General features: G+C 33.4%; 1 protein-coding gene across 17 annotated transcripts in view; it reads left to right on the top strand.

The window, feature by feature from the left end:
- The window catches only part of LOC115230030 (innexin unc-9-like), a 593,624-nt gene that overhangs the window by 557,814 nt on the left and 13,310 nt on the right, over positions 1-22,500 (top strand). The window contains exon 1 of one of the 17 annotated variants that reach the window (XM_029800273.2): positions 2,864-3,000. The exons of 15 other annotated variants lie outside the window; for them this stretch is intronic. In XM_029800273.2, coding sequence (XP_029656133.1) covers positions 2,894-3,000 — 107 coding nt within the window. In that variant the 5' untranslated portion in view covers positions 2,864-2,893. Of the gene's footprint in view, positions 1-2,863; positions 3,001-18,684; positions 19,209-22,500 lie in introns of those variants that run through there. One more of the 17 variants, XM_036500596.1, reaches the window with a different exon arrangement.

Here is a 22,500-nt window from a genome sequence, read left to right as displayed (position 1 = left end):
TTTTGCTGACACTAAAATAAAATAACTTATAGATACACATTGCTATGTGACAATGGAAATCGCCTCACAATCCCTATGTTAGGGGTTCCGTTTCATTGTTATGACCCCGGAGCTATCAAGACATCCATCAAATACGTATATTTTTTTTTTAAAACTTGTTTATAAAAAGATATTAAATTATGTGAAAAGGAAGATATTTCTCTTCCACATTTTATATGTTTTCCACATATTTTCAATCTATATACATATATAAATATGTATACTATCTATATTATTATTATAGCAGCTTTCCAGCCGAAGAGATATCTGTTTGATTCCTATAACAGTGTGTTTTGATCAAAGGCAATTAATTTTATGTGATCGAAGCCTCCTGGTTGTAATAGTACCACGAGAAATTACAACTCAGTGTTGTAGTAATACGTCAGTGATTTGACCAGGTTCAAATGGGTTCATTTAATGAGATTACTAGCTTGAGATAACTCTAAGCTCATAATACTTGAAAGAGTGGGATTCACTACACTTTGAGTATTAAGGGACCAATGGATATCGTGTAGGTTTAGTTTGAATCCAGGACCAGGAATTAAAAATTCACTTCATTAAGCTTCCACTCCATTTTCCGCCGAATAAATTTTGAATATAAGTGAAGAGAGATATTACAATCTTTTGCTCCCCTCTTAATGAGTACTATATCTGACACTGAACGGCCAACTTGACAAGATACTATAATGTCGATAGTTTAAAAAGCTTTGACATAGCCAATAGGATAAATTTCGACCTACTTGCTTTGTGAGTCTATCCACACGAAACCATTTCGACCCAGAAACATTTCCGTTCAATCAATATTTATTCGAGACCAAAATCGATAAGACCAATTGCAAGATGCCTCTAGTGTTGACTTCCTGTGAACTTATCAAATCTTAGGCCGCCATATATATTCGCTCAACAACAGCATACGGTTACTTATTTTATCGAGTTCAGAGAATACTGGTTGAGCAAACTTTCGCTAAAGTATAAAAACATCAAGTCAGTCACTTCATAAAGTGCTTCAGCACGAAAATAGGATAATGTTGGCTTCTAGAGGGAATGTATTGATGGTGCTCGATGAATAATCATAATAAACGTAACATAAAAATAAAGAGAAATCAATAAATATTAAGCAACAACATGATATCTATTTCGATTAAGTTAGAGAGTTTAACCTTATAAACCCATTCATTCACTAATTTCAGTGTGTTGTATTATAAATATGTAAGTCAGGCAGAATAATTTGAGGAAACTACAGATGGTTCATACACAAATATAGAGTGAATTCAATACAGGTGAACATGTAATGACAATTCCTTGAGGATAATTTGGCGTCCAATAAATTACTTCATGAATACATACATACATACATACATTGTCGCAGAAGCAATAAACAATGCCATTCGGAAAAAATCTGTCCTGGAATAAATGTACAGAATCCCCGTGTTATAGAATGCATTCACGAAGAATACTAGTGGAACATTCCCAGTAAAACATCTATCTAGTGTAAACATAACAGGCTAGTTATTGCTGTTTGGGATAGAGAAGAAAAGTATGTACTGTCATAGAAGTTAGCTATCCTGCTGTCGTGAATATCTCTTTGAGACTCAAACAGAAAGAGGAAAGCTATGAACAATTGCTCCGAAACCACCGGCTTCTACATCCAGAAATGGAACAGTAAAAATATGCGAAACTTTTCTCAAGTTTAAAATGTGACATTGTTTTTGTTACATTCCTAAGATGAAGCTTTGTATCTTTATTAGAATCAGCTCCTTCCTCAGAGGAAGAATTTAAATAATTAAAAGCAGAATAGAACATACATGCATACGCACACACATATATACATACATACGCATATGAAATTACATTTGATGGTGGAAACAGTACTGCACCGCATAAAACTTAGCCAGCATTGATTTGTGTCCTTTTATGCTTTGACTTCAAAAACTTTCATAACTATTTTCGCTTGTTGCTTTACTTTGATGAAGAGAAATCTACCATTTCAGGGATAACCCTTCATCAGAAGTGCTGGAACTTTCATATAGTATTTATTAAATTGTTCGCCCTCTCATTAAAAAAAAAATCAAACATGGTTTATAATTCAAACACCTAATTAATATATTGATATGGTTTTATGGCTTTTATATCGCATGATTCTATTATTGTGCTGGTAATTTAATCGGAAAAGAACTTGGCAATTTACTCGGATATTGCATTAAGGAGTTTGGAAAATTCCTTGTATTTCTTTTTTTTTGTGTGTGTGTGTGTGGAAAGAGAGAAACGATATTGAGATATAATTCTAAGGATCAATTTCTAATGGAAATAATAATGTTCAAATTAATTTACAGAGAGAAAATTATTCAAATCTCTTTTAACATGCATAACATAATACGGTTAAGTTGCGTATTGTCAAAACTCATTAGTAATTATCATTAATCATCAGTCATGGGAAGAATTCAGATCTGAAACATACGAAGCTTGTATTGCTTCTTTTCCCAGGCTTAGAAGCAGTAAATGCATCTTTAATGCTCGAAGAGCTGTGAATATTTTTCCATAAAACTATCCAGAGCAAAGATTAATTCTGCTTTCCACGCTACAGAAATACATTCATTTTGTTACCAATCACTGAACTCCTCACTGAACGATTAGCAAAATAATCTGAATTACTAGCACATTAATACATCCTACAAATACACACTTAGGTATAAGCTTATCGTCGTAAATAGCCACATAAACATTCTGTTATATGCACATGCTTACATACAGAGATACACGTGCAAACCCGATTAGAGAAACTGCTTCCGGTGTAATTGCAGCCATTTGATTTCCTGATGTCTCCGACACTGGACATCTCGTCGATGTCTCTGTAATGCATGTTTATTTTAGTGTTCCTACAAACAACAATTCCAAGAAGAAACGTAAAAAGAGTTGGCAATGGGAGAGTTTTACATCGAATAGTTTCGGTAATAATTTTGGGTGAGTGACACACTTAGTTCTCTTTTTTTTTTAAGCGCCATGTTATTAAGTAACAATGTATTTAGATCTGATTAATAAGTAGGCTTCTCCCAGTCGATAAGCATGCTATGCAACACGTGACAGCTGAACATTTTAATGTTTAGCTTTAAACTTATTCAAATATAAATATATTTAAATTTTTATTTCTAAAACACCTGAAAAAAATTACAAATATCAACTACATTTTAAGTTTATATCTCATCAAATGTTGTTTATGCTGTTGTTTAAGATCCAGATCAAACCATTTAAATTTGCATTTCAATAATGTTACTGCTGTGTTTTTAGCCCTAGGTCACACTCTCTACTTAAAAATCTTCATGGCATGACCTGTTTGTAATTCTGTATATCTAAGACTAGTTTGTTTGCAACGTGTCCTTCCTCTTTTTTAAAAAAAAATATTGAGGGGTTTGGGCCGCCATTTCTAACATATTGAATAACCGCCTAGGAGTTACCTCGTTTGCTCCGGCAACATATAACACATTGCCCTGTTTAACACTATTATCTAGCCCTTGTTGCCCTTAACTGAATCTACATGGATGCAAACATTTGATCACAAGAAAACTTCCTCTCTTCATCCCACCTGAAAATGGCTATGAACACTGCCATAACCCTTGACACAACTATTAAAAATATTTCCATTAGATCGTCATCATTTCCATTAAATCGTCTTTTTCATACTTCAGAAATAACGACACAATGTGTTTTTGAAAACATGTTCATTTTATTCTAAATATTTGATTCTAAATATGCTTATGCTATTTATTATAATTATAAGTCATACATGATGTCGATAAAATCCCCTTGTATGTTTTCTGTGATTATCAATGTTTAAGTAAAAATCATACAATGCGTTTCATCATAATCACACGGATTTCAACGTGTCAAAACTGACAGGATTTAACTATCACAACATTTCAAAGGTGTATTAGATATAAGAGTGTGTATGTATCCTTGCGTGTCTGTGTGTCTGTATGATGCCTGCATGCGTTTATTTGAGTACTTGTGTGCTTTTGCATGTGTATGTATTTCTGCGTGCATATATGTTTGCGTGCCTATATGTGTATATGTACGAGTGTTGACTTTTATGGAAATATGTGTGCGGTTGTTTCAGTGTATGTGTGGGTTTATGTGTTTGTGTACAAGTGTGAATGTCTGTTTCTGAAAAATTGTCTTTTCATATTCATCTACTTTTCTATCAATCCATCTATCTATCTATCTATCTATCTATCTATCTATCTATCTATCTATCTATCTATCTATCTATCTATCTATCTATCTATTTATCTATCTATCTATCAATCCATCTATCTATCCACCTACCTATCTATCTATCTATCTATCAATCTATTTATCTATCTATCCACCTACCTATCTATCTATCTATCTATCTATCTATCTATCAATCCCTCTATCTATCCACCTACCTATCTATCTATCTATCTTTCCATCCATCTATCTATCCATCTATCTATATATCTACCTATCAATCTATCTTTCTATCTACCTATCTATCTATCTATCCATCTACCTATCCATCCATCTATCTATCCATTCATCCATCTATCTATCTATCTATCTATCTATCTATCAATCCATCTATCTATCTATCTATCTATCTATCTATCTATCTATCTATCTACATTTCTGTGATAACGATCCCTATTGATCATTTTTTTTTTTTTCCTCTCCCCCCCCCTTTTTTTTTTTTTAACCCCCCTTATTTTTGTCCTCTTTCTCTCCTTTTACGATCCCTTTTGATCGAACCTCCCCCTTCCTTTTTTCTTTTTTTTTTTAATACCTTCAAAAGAAAAGCTCTACCTTGTAATTTGTTCTATCTGTGTGCAGCCCTGTGTGGCTAATAAAGAAACATATCTATCTATCTATCTATCTATATGTCTGTCTGTCTATCTGTCTACCTGTCTATTTGCATATCTACTTATCTATTCTTCAGTATATCAATTTATCTATCGACCTATATATCTGTCTATTTATTTAACAACCAACCAACTAATATATAACTACATGTCTGTTTCTCTCTTTATCTACCTGCCTACCGTTTTAGCTATGTAACTACCCATTCTCTGTATGTCGATTTAACTATCTACCTTTCACTTTATAAACCTGCCTATCTTTCTATCTATCTACATAAGCTTTACTCAACATTTAGTTATCTGTACGATTATTGAGCTATCCATTTATTCATTTATGTATCTATTCTGTGTTTGTATATGAATATGTGCCCATGTATCCATTCATTCATCCATACATCCATACAAATACCTCCTACATCCATATATATATATATATATATATATATATATATATATAATATATATATATACATACATATATATATACACACACACAGACAGATAGAGACTGTGACAATGAGTTATAATTGGATACATTAATAATTATTGAATTCATACGCAAGGTTATATGTGTGTGTACGTATGTATGTATGTATGTATGTATGTATGTATATCATCATCATCATCATCATCATCATATATATATATATATATATATATATATATATATATTAAGAGACCGCGAGGGAGATATTGGCAGACAAACAGATAATTCCGCTAGGTGGCAGGACAATCAAGCAAGATACTTTGCCATGTTGAGTTAAGTCCCTTTGCGTTCGGCTTTGAAATACTTCCAGGCCTGATTTTTGCTTATTAAGATTCAGGATTAGATTAAAATTGTTACTAGTCATATTCTGCTATGAATTTAATTCTCAAAACTTGTCGTATAATACCCACGATAGAAATTCTTATTAACAAGATGAAAATAAGAATAAAATTTGTTACAAATTTTGGCGGAAGGCCAGTAATTTTATGGGAGAGAATAAGTCGATTGCATCCTATAATCAAGTGGTGCTTACTTTATAGAAACTGAATGGATCAGGGACAAAGTTGACCTCGGCAGTGTTTGACCTCAGAACTTAATATGTCCGAAGAAATACCACGAAGTATTGTTTTCCGTAACATCATAAAGCATTGTTTAAACTCAGAACATCTTACGATTTTGCCTGCTTTTATCAGCTTACCAATAATAATAATAATAATAATAATAATAATAAGTCCTATGATGATTTTTTTTAATTTACTTTTATTATAAATAAAACCTCTGCGATAAGACTCCATATGTACATCCAAAGTAACATCGACTCGATGAGACAACTGGTAAGACATGAACGGGGTATGAAACAGTACTCACTCTCGAAGGAGGTATATAAATACAGATGAGAGCTTAACCTCCCTGATGATGATATAGATATGAGAAGAACCCATCAGTGGCTGTAGAGCAACGGTTTGTAAGCCAAAATAAGATTTTATCCTAGTGACACAAGATCATAATCTCCTTACCCGAAACTATTAAGCTAATGTCTTGCACAATGGGGCAGACACAAAGCATAGACTCTGCAATGACAAACTTCAAAGAATTGACAACATTGTTTCCGGTCGCTCAATCCTTGCTCTTCCAGAATATAAAACCAGACCTGATCGAGTTGACCAATACTAGCACTGGAGCACATGCCGTCACTATTATATCCCGCCCCTTAAGAACTGGTATGAACACCATCTACAGCCAATCACTTAGTGAGAGAATGTTTTGTCTCAGTGTAAAAGGTGAGCTACAGCAAATATTCTGCACAATACTACAGATTTTCTTGTCAGTAACTTGATCTTAACCAGTTGATTAAGGCCCTTATTGGCTAACGATATGTGCATCTCTGATCACGAGCAGGAGTAGTTGGTGGGGTATCATAGCCATGTTTTGAAAGGGATTATTTAGGGTCTGAATAAATCTCTCCTGGAAATATTGGTGCTTCGTTCATCATTCTTAAACAACTCTTATTCAAGGACTTTAGACTGGAATGGGTTACTCGACCCGAAGAAAATTTTAACCGGACCCCACCTGCAAGGTCGTGAGCTGTTTATCTTGATATGAGATCACCATGTGGCATAAATATTGCTGTAAGGCATATGCCTGGTGTACCCTTACGAGACGAATAGTCATGATAGGTATATCGGGTTCTATATATTTTGTAGCTCAGTGTCACTTTGATGGTGTATACTGCTCTCTCACTCAGTAATAATAACAAATATTATCATGTGATGAAAGCTCACAGCTTATTTTGCTGGGTATGATGGAAAGTGTCGGTTGTTCACAGCCAGCAGACTAATGTGACACGTGTTTACTGCTCATACTTCAAGAATCCTGCAAAGAATTCTTGCTGTTCCAAGCAATGCTGATTTTTTGTAGGTGTTCTGCCTTCACACTTGCACCAATCTTTTTCAGACATGTTGGTAGTTGAGTGTTGATACGCCCAAGTGCACTAGTTACTATTGGTATCACGTCTACTCTCTTCATTGACCACAACCTTCGTATTTCCCACTTCAAATCGTCATAGTTGTTTATTTTTTCTTCTTCTTTCACATTGATCCTGTTGTAACCAGGACAGGCTATGCCGATTATCATGCATGTTCTTTCTTTTTATTCACCACAACAATGTCCGGTTTCCGATGTCCTGATTTTCCAATTCTCATTCTCAGTGACTCCTTCTGGGGTTCGTTCAAACCACATCTTTGCTCTTTGTAGGCCGTGATTTCCACAGAGCCCCGAATGGATCATTCTTGTCACATTGTCATGGCGTCTTTTCTATTCGCAGTGCGCCAATTTCAGGCATTCGCAAACGATGCGCCATACCGTTTCACCCCTCTCACATACCGAAGTGATGCTATCGCCCACATATTAACTGCTTGTATTTTATTCCTTCCAGTCAGTTTTGAGCGCAACACCAACCTTACTCTTCGGAAATATTCCATCCTGAATTACTCCTTCATTTCCTTCTCCATTATCTCGTTGAACTCTAGTACACCAAGGTATTTGTAGCCTTCTGTTTTGATGTGTTTAATAAAGTCTATATTCGGTATTTCTATCCCTGCTACAGACTGTACCTTGCCTCTTTTTAGGTAGATTATTCCGCACTTCTTGAGTTCAAATTCCATTCTAATATCAATACTAAAACAGTGGACTGTTCAAGGAACTCACTTGAGTCACATCCTTGCCATACAGTTTCAAATCATCCATAAAGATGAGGCGGTTGATTGTTTGGGATTTTTCCTTCAGTTAGTACCCCAGGTTCATTTTCCTAATTACCAAGTTCAGGGGTGGTCATGCAGAGAACAAAAATCAATGGAGATAGGCTATCACCCTGGAAAATTCCTCTCTTGATACCCAGGGTGCCCAAGATTTTTCCGTGAGATGTCAATTCAGTTTTCCATCCTACCATACTTCTTTTCAGGAAACACATTACATTCTTTGCAATTCCAAACAGACATAAGCACTCGATGATCCACAAATGTCGAATCATATCATGAGCTTTGCGAAAGTCAATCCAGGCCATTCTCAGATTTGCTCTCCTTCGTTTACAATCTTGCATTTCTATCAATAGTTTATATTTGATGCCACTGAATCTCCTTCTACAGCCTTTTTGTTACGTCGGTAATATATCGTTTTCATCAAAAAATTTATACAGCTCTTCTTGCAATTCCTCCTGGCAGTAACTTCCACATTAATGGGAGGCAGGGAATTGGTCTGTAATTGCCAGCGGCATTTCCCTTTGATCCATCTTTCAGACACAACACCGTTCGTCCTTTTGTCAACCAGCCCGGGATTTCTTTTTCTCCACTGATCAATGATTTAAATTGCCCTGCGATCAATTTATGGCAATTACTGAACTATTTTTTTTTATCCTAAATCCCTGTACCCCATTAGGTCCTGCTGCTTTTCAGTTATTCATCTTTTTTACTCATATTTCTGATACTGTCTTCTGTGAAGTGCATAGCCTCTTGCTGAGGATGAGAATCTGCTTGCTTCAGGCTGTAATATTATATTGTTCTTGCTTATTCTGTATCTTACCCCAGAAAAGTCCGACTTCCATCAGCATCAGGGACTAATCTTTCACGTTTGGTTATAATAATAATAATAATAATAATAATAATAATTATTATTATTATTATTATTATTATTATTATTATTATTATTATTATTATTACTATTATTATTATTATTATTATTATATTATTATTATTATTATTATTATTATTATTATTATTATTATTATTATTATTATCTTCATCATCATCATAAAAGTAAAAAGTAAAAGCTGTTTTTGTTCTCATTGTTGTTATTGCTGTTCAGTACGAATTCTTTTCAAAAAGGATAAAATAAGAAGCTGTTGGTATTTTTCATAATTGCATTTATTAAACTATCAATATTGCTGATTTTCATACTAAATACTCACAATAAATGGCGGTGCCCCAGCATGGCCACAGCTCGTGAGCTGAAACTAGATGAAATAAAAAAATTTTTTTAATATCTGTTGTTATATAACTAATGAGAAAATAACCATTAGGAATTGTTCTTGGAGATTATAGAAACACTCTTAGAAATTTATTTCTTGAAAACCTCAAGTAGATACAACGCCTACACACACATGTGTGTGCATGTACATACGTGTATGTTTGTATGCATCTATGTGTGAGTCTGTGTGTGTGTGCCTGTATACGTATGTGTGTGCGTGTTAGATCCAGCTGGCACTACGAAACATTCCCTTAATCAGCTGTCATAAGATCACTATAATTCTTGCATCTTCTGATTGCAGTGTACCCTCCAATGGTGCTGAACAGCTTTAATGCTAACAGGGCAATTCCCGTGGAGCGCTTTTCCCTTCGTTATCCACCACAGCAACCTATGTACAGCTGCAAATATATATATTTATATAGAAGGCGGCGAGCTGGCAGAAACGTTAGCACGCTGGGCGAAATGCGTAGCCGTATTTCGTCTGTCGTTGCGCTCCGAGTTCAAATTCCGCCGAGGTCGACTTTGCCTTTCATCCTTTCGGGGTCGATAAATTAAGTACCATTTATGCACTGGGATCGATGTAATCGACTTAATCCCTTTGTCTGTCCTTGTTTGTCCCCTCTGTGTTTAGCCCCTTGTGGGTAGTAAAGAAATATATATGTGAGTCTGTGTGTGTACCTGTATACCTATGTGTGTGCGTGTTAAATCCAGGTGGTACTACGAGACATTTCCTTAATCAGCTGTCATTAGATCACAACAATTCTTGCATCTTCTGATTGCAGTGTACCCTCAAATGGTGTTGAACAGCTTTAATACTAACAGAGCAATTCCTGTGGAGCGCTTTTCCCTTCGTTATCCACCACAGCAACCTATGTACAGCTGCAAATATATATATTTATATAGAAAATATATTTTTAAAATTTTGCTGAAGATTTACTCTTCACTGTCCGCCTTGGTTTATCTATCACATACCTCTGCCATATCCATGATAAAGCATTTTCTGCTTGTCTTTCCAATTCGTAAAATCAGTGCTATTGTATACTTCTTAAATTAAAAGCTAACCAGGTATTATGAATCTAGCTCCAAATCTATATATCCCACATCTACTCTACTCAAAACACACTACATTCACATTTTCGTGCTTCACGCAATTTTCTCAAAGTCCTTCCTATGTATTTTAGTCCTTTCCTTCTGTGTCTCTTCTTCCGATGTTTCATTCCTAGTGTACTGTCACTTCAAGAAACCAGGACGATTTTATCAAACCAGGCCATGCGTTCAGCTCAAGGCGCTGCTTTGATTTTATAGATTAGTTGGCGAACAAGAGTACTTCCTTCTCGTCCATCTTCCGAATGCAACGAGTCTTGGCTACTGTTAGTGCATTAACGTGGCTGCATTACTATTCTCCTATTCTCTTATTCTCTTACGTCAACAAGGATATTCGAGACTTGGTGATGCTTCCAGATATAATCTGCAAATATATATACATATATATATATATATTGATTTTATATACATACATACATACACACACACACACACACATATATATATATATATATATATATATATATATATATATGCATATATGTATGTATATATGTGTGTGTATAATATTGTATTATTATATCATATTACATTACATTGCATATAACATTTTATATATATGTAAATAAAATTTGTACAAATATATATATATATATCTGTAATATACATAAATACACATATGTGAATACATATATATACTACACATGCAGATAGAGAGAGAGACATGCACACACACGCACACACATACACACACACACACAAATATATATATATATTTAACATTCCAAAGAATTGATAGGCTATTCTGAATTTTGCTACTATTATGAAGGTAGATTGACATTAAAAAGTGGCAAGTCGGTCTCGACGATGAATTTAACTATGTAGGGATTATATTATAAATTTATTGTTGTCCTTAGTACTATTTATTTAGCTTTTATATGTGAACGTATTTATTAATGTATATTCATATGTATACATAGTTATCTTATATATATATATATTCACTTGACTGTTCCTCTGCCACAATATTGCGTACTCTTTAACTTTTGTTGTTTCCTTGTGCATTTTACATTTATGTGTGCATACATGTATATATATATGTGTGTGTGTGTGTGTGTGTGTGTGTGTTGTGTGTGTGTGTGTGTGTGTGTATGTATGTATGTATGTATGTATGTATGTATGTATGTATGTATGCATGTATGTATGTATGTATGTATGACGAAAGAGTGTACGATTTAGGCAAGATTTGGCTTCTTTTCTAGCAGGTTAGTTGACCATGTAGACAAAACTTTTGTCAGCGGTTTTTAAACTCTTAAGTAGTTTGATATGATATTGGACATTTTTCATAATTCATCATTTATCTGGAAGTAGACAAAATATATACATATATGAAATTCATGTATATCATACAATCCAGTTTGTTCTATAAGTTTTATTCGTGGATCAAAATAATCAGGAATCAAGTTTTTAAGCGATATTCCGTCCTATTGCAAGTAGGTCAAAGACCAAATAGACTACCTATCTCATATATATATATATAAATACACACACGCACATACACACACAGGGTGCCGTGAATATATTGTCGTCTGAATTACACAAAAATGAATATAACACTGACATCTTATTTTAATAGATATATTATCTATATTATCTTTGAAAGCCAAATATGCCCGGATAAGAACGAACTTATTCTAAAGCTTGGTCAAAGCTGCAATTAGATAATATCTCACGAAGCAGTATTCCAGAAAAATGTACCTCACCTGCTATTTCTGAAATATTTAAGATGAAATTATAGGATGCCACAGGCGTCACTTCTGGTCACTTTCATTTTCTTTTTAAACCTAAAGTACATATTAACCTTGCAAATGATATCTTTGATTATTGAGATTAATTAAACTGACTTAATTACCGTTCTATAGCATATTTTACAAACAACAAAACACCACACTTTAGAATTTAGAACAGTTTAGCCGAAGACAGAAGTGGAAGTGAGATTATCACGTGACTTTAAGAGCAGCCGATATACTGTTATAACTTGTAAAATTTATCAATTGCTGCCCAATGAACAAGAAAAGTAGGAATAACAATACTTGTAAACATTCTATCCAGGTTTTTCCATTTTTTTTTTATTAAAAAGTATTACTATTCTATTAACAATTAAAAAGTTTTCCTAAAAGACATTAATATCTTACTCTTTTACTTGTTTTAGTCATTTGACTGTGGCCATGCTGGAACACCACCTAGTACTTATTCTAGTACTTCTTCTATCGGTCTCTTTTGCCGAACCGCTAAGTTACAGGACGTAAGCACACCAACATCGGTTGTCAAGCGATGTTGGGGGGACAAACACAAACACACACACACATATGTATATACATATATACGACGGGCTTCTTTCAGTTTCCGTCTACCAAATCCACTCACAAGGCTTTGGTCGGCCCGGGGCTATAGTAGAAGACACTTGCCCAAGGTGCAACGTAGTGGGACTGAACCCGGAACCATGTGGTTCGTAAGCAAGCTACTTACCACACAGCCACTCCTACGCCACTTAAGTACCATTTCTAAACAAGCACATCATATTTTCAATGTTTAAATCATATTATTGAGTGAAACGAACGTCACAATTGTTTGTGTAAAGTTTTTTCAGTTATTTTATGAAACCTAAACTTAAAATAAACTAAGCAAGGAAGGCAATGGAGATTAGCACGAGAAAGAAAAGAAGGCAAATAAAACAGCTAATTTAATAAAATTTTAAACTATGATTATTTTATGTATGCAATGTTTCTTAATATTACTCATAATGGCAAAAGTATACTTCCAAAATTACATTTCATATGACCGGTAACACTAGGGCGCACATACACACACACACATATATATATATATGAAGATGTGTATGTGCGTATATATGTACCTGTGTATGTATGACGCTTGTACACTAGCTATCGTCGTTATTCATATAACATAATTATTCAAGCAGGTTTATTGCATATATATATATATATGCTCCGCTGATGAAAACTTAGGTTAATCAACGTAACTCATCTTCTGAGCCAGCTTGCATTATTTTAAACTTCCATCATTTCCAATTAACACTAAATTACGTTCATGCCCAATGTTGTAACGTAGGCGATATTTCAAAAAGAGAAATTTCTTCAGTGCTACAAATATTTATATTCTTTTTGCGCCAAAAGAAAAAAAGAGGCAGGAAAATACTTTAATTTTCTGAAAACCATAAGCGGTATCTCTAAACCTATTTTCCTGTCATTTATATATATAAACATATGTAGATATATACATATATCTCTTATCCACAAGATTTTTTTATTCTCTCTCTGTTTATTTTCTTTTATTCCTTTCTGTTGAAGAGCGTAGGCTCGAAACGTAACAGACTTTCTCACTTTCCCGAGCGTCAAAATTAATACATCTGCTCGTTGTTCATACACGTCTTCGTCTTTTAATTTTGTGCATGTTTCAACTACTTATATATATCCTATGTGTGAGTGTGTGTGTGTGTGCATGTATGTATATGTATATAAATATATATATATATATATAATAGTTAAAATTTTTGTTTATGTGTGTGTGTGTGTGTGTGTGTGTGTGTGTGTGTGTGTGTGTGTGTGTGTGTGTGTGTGCTTGTGTAGGCATGTTGATGTAAATAGGATAAATAGAACTCAAAATATGAGTATATGTATATTTGTTTTATGTATGAGTATATATATATATATATTGATCCAGTCAGTATCTTGCTACTCTGAGTTTCGTCTGTGAGTACACGTGGTCTTCAGGAAAGTTACGACTCACTCGACCGAAATAAAACTAAAAGTATATCTTATTTCTGCGAAACCAATGGTCATCTTCTGACTGGCCATAACAATCAGACTGATATATATTTTTTATTTGTTTCAGTCGGTTTGACTGTGGCCAAACTGGGGCACCGCCTTCAAGGGTTTCAATCAAACAAATCGACCCCAGGTCTAACGTTTTAAAAGCCTAGTACTTATTCTATCCATCTCTTTTGTTGAATTGTTAAGTTACAGGGACGTAAACACAGCAACACCGGTTGTCAACCAGTGGTGGGGTAGACAAAAGACAGACACAAAGACGCAAACATATATATATACATACACGCATACACACACACACACACACATACATATATATATATATATATATATATATATATATATATATGAGATGGGCTTCTTTCAGTTTCCGTCTACCAAATCCACTCACGGAGCTTTGGAAGGCCCGAAGCTATAGTAGAAGACACTTGCCCAAAGAATTATGCAGTGGGACTGAACTTAGAACTATGTGGTTGAGAAGCAAGATTCTTACCACACAGCCAAGCCTGCATTTATTACATATAACATTAGACACCAAATTTAATTTCACTGCACTTGTCCTGAGATCAACATATCATTTGATCATGCTAAAGATCATTACAAATAGCATGTTTCGTATGGTTTGTTTGTGTGTTTGTTTGTTTTTTTATTTTTTTTATTTTTCCTTTTCCCTTTTTGCACCACAGGAAATAATTATGGTCCAAGTTGAAACCAACACTTTATAAGAAGTAACAAGAGTTATTTCCCTTTTATATAAGCTAACTGTCTATTGTCTCCCGTATTTCCGTTACAATCTTAGTTGATTTTCTGGGAGGTTATCAGTTGATATCAAGAAATGTTACTGTCACTTCAAAATTAAGACACAAAATCAAACACAAACATACACACACACACACACACAGATACGAGTGCACGAACACTGACACACAAACATATGCGTGTGGGGTTGGGGGCGTATACATAATAATAATAATAATAATAATAATAATAATAATAATAATAATATAATAATAATGATAATAATAATAATAATAATAAAAACGTGTCTCTAAAAGAAATGGAGAAACTTTCAAAATATAAAGACCTGGAAATAGAGGTAACCAGAATGTGGAATCTAAAAACAGAAACAATTCCTATCATAGTAGGTGCATTAGGCATGATAAAAAAATATTCAGACAAATACATAACAAAAACACCAGGACTTACAAACACATATAACATACAGAAAATTGCACTACTAGGCACTGCACACATCCTACGAAGAACACTTTCCATACAATAACCATCAGAGCATCACAACAAATCACAGCACATACCCAAGGCACGCAGAGCTGCGCTCGGTAGTGAAGTGAAAGCACGCTATAATAATAATAAGCACGAATAATAATAATAATAATAACAACAGCAACAATAATAATAATAATAATGATCCTTTCTACTATAGGCACAAGGCCTGGAATTTGAGGGTTGGGGATAGTAGATCACATCGACCCCAATACTTGACTCGTACTCAATCTATCGACCCCGAAAGGATGAAAGGCAAAGTGTATATATTAGAGTGCATGTGTGTGAGTGTATGTGGTGAGAATGTAAATATATATATATATACTAGCAGCATCACCCAGCGTTGCTCGGGTTCGTTTCGACCCTTTAAAATTGGAATTTTTTAAAAGTAAAAATTTTGCATTATGTAGCTTGTTATTCTCTTTAAGTGAACATTTTTCTGGTTGAAATACACCGAAAAATAGTGACACAGCAGTAAAAAAAATCGTAAAAAATAGGGATTTTCATAGAAAAAAAGCACCTTTTTATGTAAATAATTTTAAGTGTTAACATGGTCCGATTTGAATTTTTTCTTCTACGGATGGAAGAGTAAGCCTTCTTCTATCATAGTCTCAATTTTGGTCAACTTGCGCCGCAGGGTCTCGGAGGAGATAGTGTTAGTTGAAGGCTACCAAACCTGCCATACACAGACAACTTTAGCTTTATATATAAAGATATATTGACATAATAGAACTTAAATGTATCACCCTTTTCTGAGGTTCTTGAGCGTCTTTACGTAAAGAGTACTTTTTATCGAACTTACTCTCGTGTTAAAGTACTCAATATAGATATCCTTGGCATTTATGAAGTAGCTACTTCATCTGAATACCACTTCCAGCACAAAACTCGGAGTAGCAACTAAGTTCGGTTGGATCTCTCCGCATATGATATGCTGAATAGCTTCATATTTGTTTGTACGGCAGGTGTTCTTTAACAGTTAGTGACTGGAGATCAGACAGCACTTATAGGTTTTCCAGAATCTTCCAGATAGTAGCATTGATGCGATTAGTATCCGACTTAAACAAGGCGGCGAGCTGGCAGAATCGTTAGCACGCCGGGCGAAATGCTTAGCCGTATTTCGTCTGCCCTTATGTTGTGAGTTCTAATTCCGCCGAGGTCGACTTTGCCTTTCATCCTTTCGGGATCGATTAAATAAGTACCAGTTACGCACAGGGGTCGATGTAATCGACTTAATACCTATGTCTGTCCTTGTTTGTCCCCTCTATGTTTAGCCCCTTGTGGGTAATAAAGAAATAGGTATCCGACTTAAACATAAACCAAAGCTTGCAAGGAAAATTTAGGGCACGGAAGGAAGAAATGTTAGATTTTTTGGATTTATAAGGAGATAATATCGTTTGTAGCTAGTATCTATTTGGTGAGGTGAGAGAGAGAGAGAGAGGCAGAGACAGACACAGAGCGAGGGAGTGCGTGTGTGTACGTGTATGCAACATAATGGAAACTGCCATAACTGGCAAGATTTCTCAAAACTCAATAAACTCAATATCAAAATCTAAATCTTCGTGCCTGTTTAAAAAGTCATTAATCTGGGACAAAAGAAAGGCTGCTTGTTTTCTTCTTTTTAGTAAACCCCCCGCTGCTCGATGCAGAACGTAACTCAAAAACTATATATCAGTATAAATATATTGATTAACGGATTATTTACGAAGTGCATGTATGTATTATATGTATGCGTGTACATGTGTATGTGTATGTGTGTGTGCTTGCGTGAGAGAGAGAAAGAGAGAAAGAGGAACAGAGAGAGATAGAGAGAGGGCATATATTTGTATATATGTATGTACAACTAAATCATATGTATGTGAACATCAGACACAAATATATATATATATATATATATATATGTAGTATGTATATATATATATATATATATACATATATACATATATATATATATATATATATATATATATATATATATATATGATGTATGTATATATATTATATGTGTGTGTGTGTGTGTGTGTGTATTATATATATATTATATATGTGTGTGTATTATATATATATAATATATGTTATGTATATATTATATATATATATATATATATGTATATGATATATATATATTATATGTATATATATTATAGTATATATATTATATATATATTATATATTATATATATATATATATATATATATATATATATCTTATATATGTATGTATATATATATATATATATATATATATATATATATATATATATAATATATATTATATATACATAGAAGACTTTCTGCCAGATAAGATCACATTTCCCTTTATATCATCTCTCAGAAGTTAATTCTTTCCGTCTATTCTTACACACCAGCCGGAAATAATCTTCAGTTTGTATAAATATTTATTACCACAATTGGTGAAAAATATCTCGCTATAGCAAATTGCTACTCCCTGTGGAAGACGTATGTTCTCATTCTACATATATATATATATTATATATATAATAATATATATATAGATATATATATATATATAGGGAGAGTTTCCGAAAAAAAAAAACAAGACGAAGATAGGTGGTGTACAAAACAAACAGATGTATTAATATAACGCTCAGGAATAGAAAAAGTCTTTTACATTTCGAGCCTACGCTCTTCTTACAGAAAGGGACACAGAAAAAAAAAACAAGGAGAGAAAAAATGTGTAGTGGCTAATGATCTATCATGGCATGTATATATATATATATATGTATGTATGTATGTATGTATGTATGTATGTATGTATGTATGTATGTATGTATGTATTTCTAAATGCGTGTGTGTGTCATGATACATTTTGTCTGGGCATTTATATGAGTAAACAGTGACTTGATGAGCTTTGTTTCAGAATGTCAGACAGCAAAGCAATTGGATTTATGCGGTTGAGGATCAGAGAATGAAATGATGTGACGCTAAGTCTCTAACTGAAGCCCTGTGTTAGTCTAATTAAAGCTGAAAGTACATTTCACTAATCTTTAATAATTTCAATAATGATTGGTTATCTCATTCGACCAAGTAGCTTATGCACCTGAAAAATCAGCGTCATTTCCGTTGATAACTTTGCTCATATCTATGGTTAGCTCACTACTGTCAAATTATTTCCTTTTCTCTTTTTTTCTCTCTCGTTTTTAATGTTAAATTATTTACATTTGTACCTGAGTTAAATACAAAATAAGGACAGAAAAATGGGCAGGAAAATACGAAAGTTTAATGAAATGTCAAACAGAGGAGAGAGAAATTTTATAACCAAAAAGAGGAATAACAGACCATTCAGAATACAACCAACACATACTGCACCTTTACTGTGTGTTGTATATGCATTAGACATGTCACTATAAAATACTGACTGTCAACTGACGTTCTGACATTGACTATGCAACAGATAGATATATCAAGGAAGGTCTAGTGTCAAACCCTTACTTCTGGGGTATAGTTATGGAAAGGCCGAATGAATTCTTTGATACCAAACGGGCGTCAAAATGCTCTAAAGAAAAAGACAGAATGGCCAAATTTGTCGGCACTGAAGTCATTGAAGGAACTCAATTTAAAATTGCCCTCACCTGAAGGGGATGCTAAAAAGGGGTATGTTTTCTTTTATTGCATCGATTCTTGCAGAATAATTACAAAAATGATGTTTCATTTTTTTTTTTCAATCACGATTTGAAAACCAAGTTTTGTTTATTAGTTTTCTCTATGTTCACCGACTCAGTCACTATTTCGTTAATTATAGAAATTTTATGAAATTGATCCATCATAACTTCTTACGAAGCTACAATCATCATGTCTTACAATTCCTACAGTCACTGATTCTATTGTAACTTAAACATTCCAGTAATTTGACTTTTTACCACCTTCTAATAAAAAATATAGAGTACAAAGTGCTTAGCAAATATTCAGTTGAGTATTTCTATACCAAGTGTTTCTTTCCGGAGCCTTTTATGTGTTGTATCTAAAGATTCACTTCTTAATACACGGCAATAGCCTAAGAATGAATATATTAGCTTCTTATAAATTCTGGAAACTTTCGATTGAAAAATACAGTCTAATGATCTAAAAACTATTAATGAGTTTTTCTGTAATATCGCCCGGAAGCTAACATAGTTTGAGTATAATATTTGTTTCTACAAATGCAATCTATATAAATATTACCTAAACATTTTGTACCGTTTATATTTGCAAAACTTAGTATACAAATAGATAGATATACACACAGAAAAGCGCATTCGCACGTACATACATACCTACACACACACACCCACACACAATATATAAATATATATATATATATATATATATATATATATATGTGTATGTATATATATATATATGTATATATATATATGTGTATATATATATGTATGTAATATATATGTATGTATATATATATGTATATATATATATGTATATATATGTATAATATATATGTATATATATATATGTATATATATATATATGTTATATATAATATATATATATATATATATATTATATATATATATATATATATATATATAGTGGTAATGTCCAGTAAATTTTAATTAAAGCAGTTCAATTAGGTGCAATTTAAGTACCATAGAGTATATTATCATTTTCCTATTAACTAATCTTCAAAAATATAATTTTCCAAAATGTTTTTGCAAATTGCCCATTAGTAAATAAAACATATATTAGTGTCAGTGTCAATGTTAGCTTTAATACCTGTCACATGATCTACTTAGCGGAGAGAGAGAGAAGAGAGAGAGAGAGAGGAGAGAGAGAGAGAGGGAGAGAAAGAGAAAGAAAGAGAGAGAGAGAGAGAAAGAACTGAAAAATTTCTAAACACAAAACAAATCAAATCTTTGGAGACCTATAAAGTTCAATTTATTGTTTTATTATATCTAACATAGAACGGAATACATCGTTTTCATAAAAACTTATTTTGTGCCTTCCTGTGTTCATTTCATTCATTTATCTATGATTAATCAATACAGCCATTATGTGTAAACAAGTAAAAAAAAAAACACAAAACAACTAATCTTTCATATGAGAGAAAACAGATTTCGTTAAACCATCTGAGAAATTGAATTAATCTGTCGATGGGCGTCAACTTTAAACCAGATAGACAGATTGAGAGAGAGAGAGAGAGAGAGAGAGAGAGAGAGAGGAAGGAGCAGAAAGAGAGAGAGAAACAAAGAGAAACAGAGAGAATGAGTGGTGAAATGCACTTTGCCATAATGTTGGCGCTTAGCGCCATTTTAATAAACCCTCCAATACAGTTTTGATTTGACGTTATCAAAATTGTACTTAGACGCCATTTTAGGTGAACATCAGTATAGAAATTAATGATATCCAACAGCAAGTAAATACATAAAAACATTTTGAGTATGACGCGTTCAACACGATTATAAAAATCACATTCTACGTATTAAATAAATAGTATTATTTCAATATTTACTTTAACTAATGCCACATAAGAGTATCCTTCAGTGAATATACATCATTGTATTTCTGATTTTATTAAATGTCAGTGGAGCAAATAATAGAAAAAGTATGCTTCGAGAAGATAGACTGGCTGAATAGCGACACAACGATACCGCAAATGGCAATGACGACAGTTAATGACTTGTGTATGTCAATCGTATACTTACTTCCTCATCCCTGTATTCATTTCTCCTACTGAAACAAAGACACTAAATTGTATATACGTAAATACTTGGAATTAATGCGCGCACACATACACACGCTGCACTAGTCGCCATGATAGATCGTTAGCCACTACACACATTTTTTCTCTCCTTGTTTTTTTTCTGTGTCCCTTTTTGTAGAAGAGCGTAGGCTCGAAAGATAAAAGACTTTTTCTATTCCTGAGCGTTATACTAATACATCTGTTTGTTTTGTACACACCTGTCTTTGTCTTTTGTTTCTTTCGTAAACTCCCTATATATATATATATATATATATATATATATATATAATATATATATATATATATATTATATATATACATATATATATATACATACACACACACACGCCCACATATATATATATATATATATATATTATATATATATATATATACAAATTTATATGGCAATGAAAGCAGAAGATGAATACACGAAGAAATTTATTATAAATCACGACAACTGTTTCGACACATCTAGCATCGATTCCTCTTAGGTTGGACACTCAACAACTAGTTCAGGGGCATCCGGTGGTGCAGATGTATCTCGTCGGGTGATAAATAAATACAACTCGTTAAAGAATGTTCCGCAAAGTTAACTTTCCGTTTTGTAGAGAGACGCAGGAAATATCTTAATTTTTATAGAAGATCAAATATAAAATCACAGATGACAAAAAGAGACACGAACTTGCAATCCAGCGAGAAAAGTATTAAAAATAACCGTTAACAGGTATGGATGTATAAACGCCCTCGGGCAAGCTGCATGGCGCGAGTACTCTCGCTCATACAAGCATCCGCAAAAATGTGAGCATATGCACAAGTGAGGTTTGATGCACTCATGATCACAAAGCGAGTTAGTTATCTACTTGGTGTTTATAAGACTGGGGAGGTTAAAAGTAAAAGTCATCCATACCTTAAAGTAAATTAAGTTAACGGTTACTCAAAATTCATTCTCACTGCATTGTGCGAAAGTACATTTATATGCGTGTAGGCATCTCAAGAGTCGTTCAGAAATTTTATTAATTATCTTCGCGTCCACAGAATAGATAGGGATTCCTCGGAGCAGAGATGGCATCTCCTGGAAATTATATTGTATGGTTTCGCATACCTTACTACAGACCAATTAATGCTGTACTTCGTTTTATCCTCCTTCAGTCGCCATACAAAATCCCAAAGATGTTGAATTCTCGTTCTCTTAGGTTCGCGTCCTTG

This window comes from Octopus sinensis, linkage group LG2, assembly GCF_006345805.1.
Source record: "Octopus sinensis linkage group LG2, ASM634580v1, whole genome shotgun sequence".
Taxonomy (NCBI): Eukaryota; Metazoa; Mollusca; class Cephalopoda; order Octopoda; family Octopodidae; genus Octopus; species Octopus sinensis.
The sequence above is the reverse complement of the archived record's forward strand: the minus strand, read 5'-3'. Positions and strand labels throughout refer to the sequence as shown.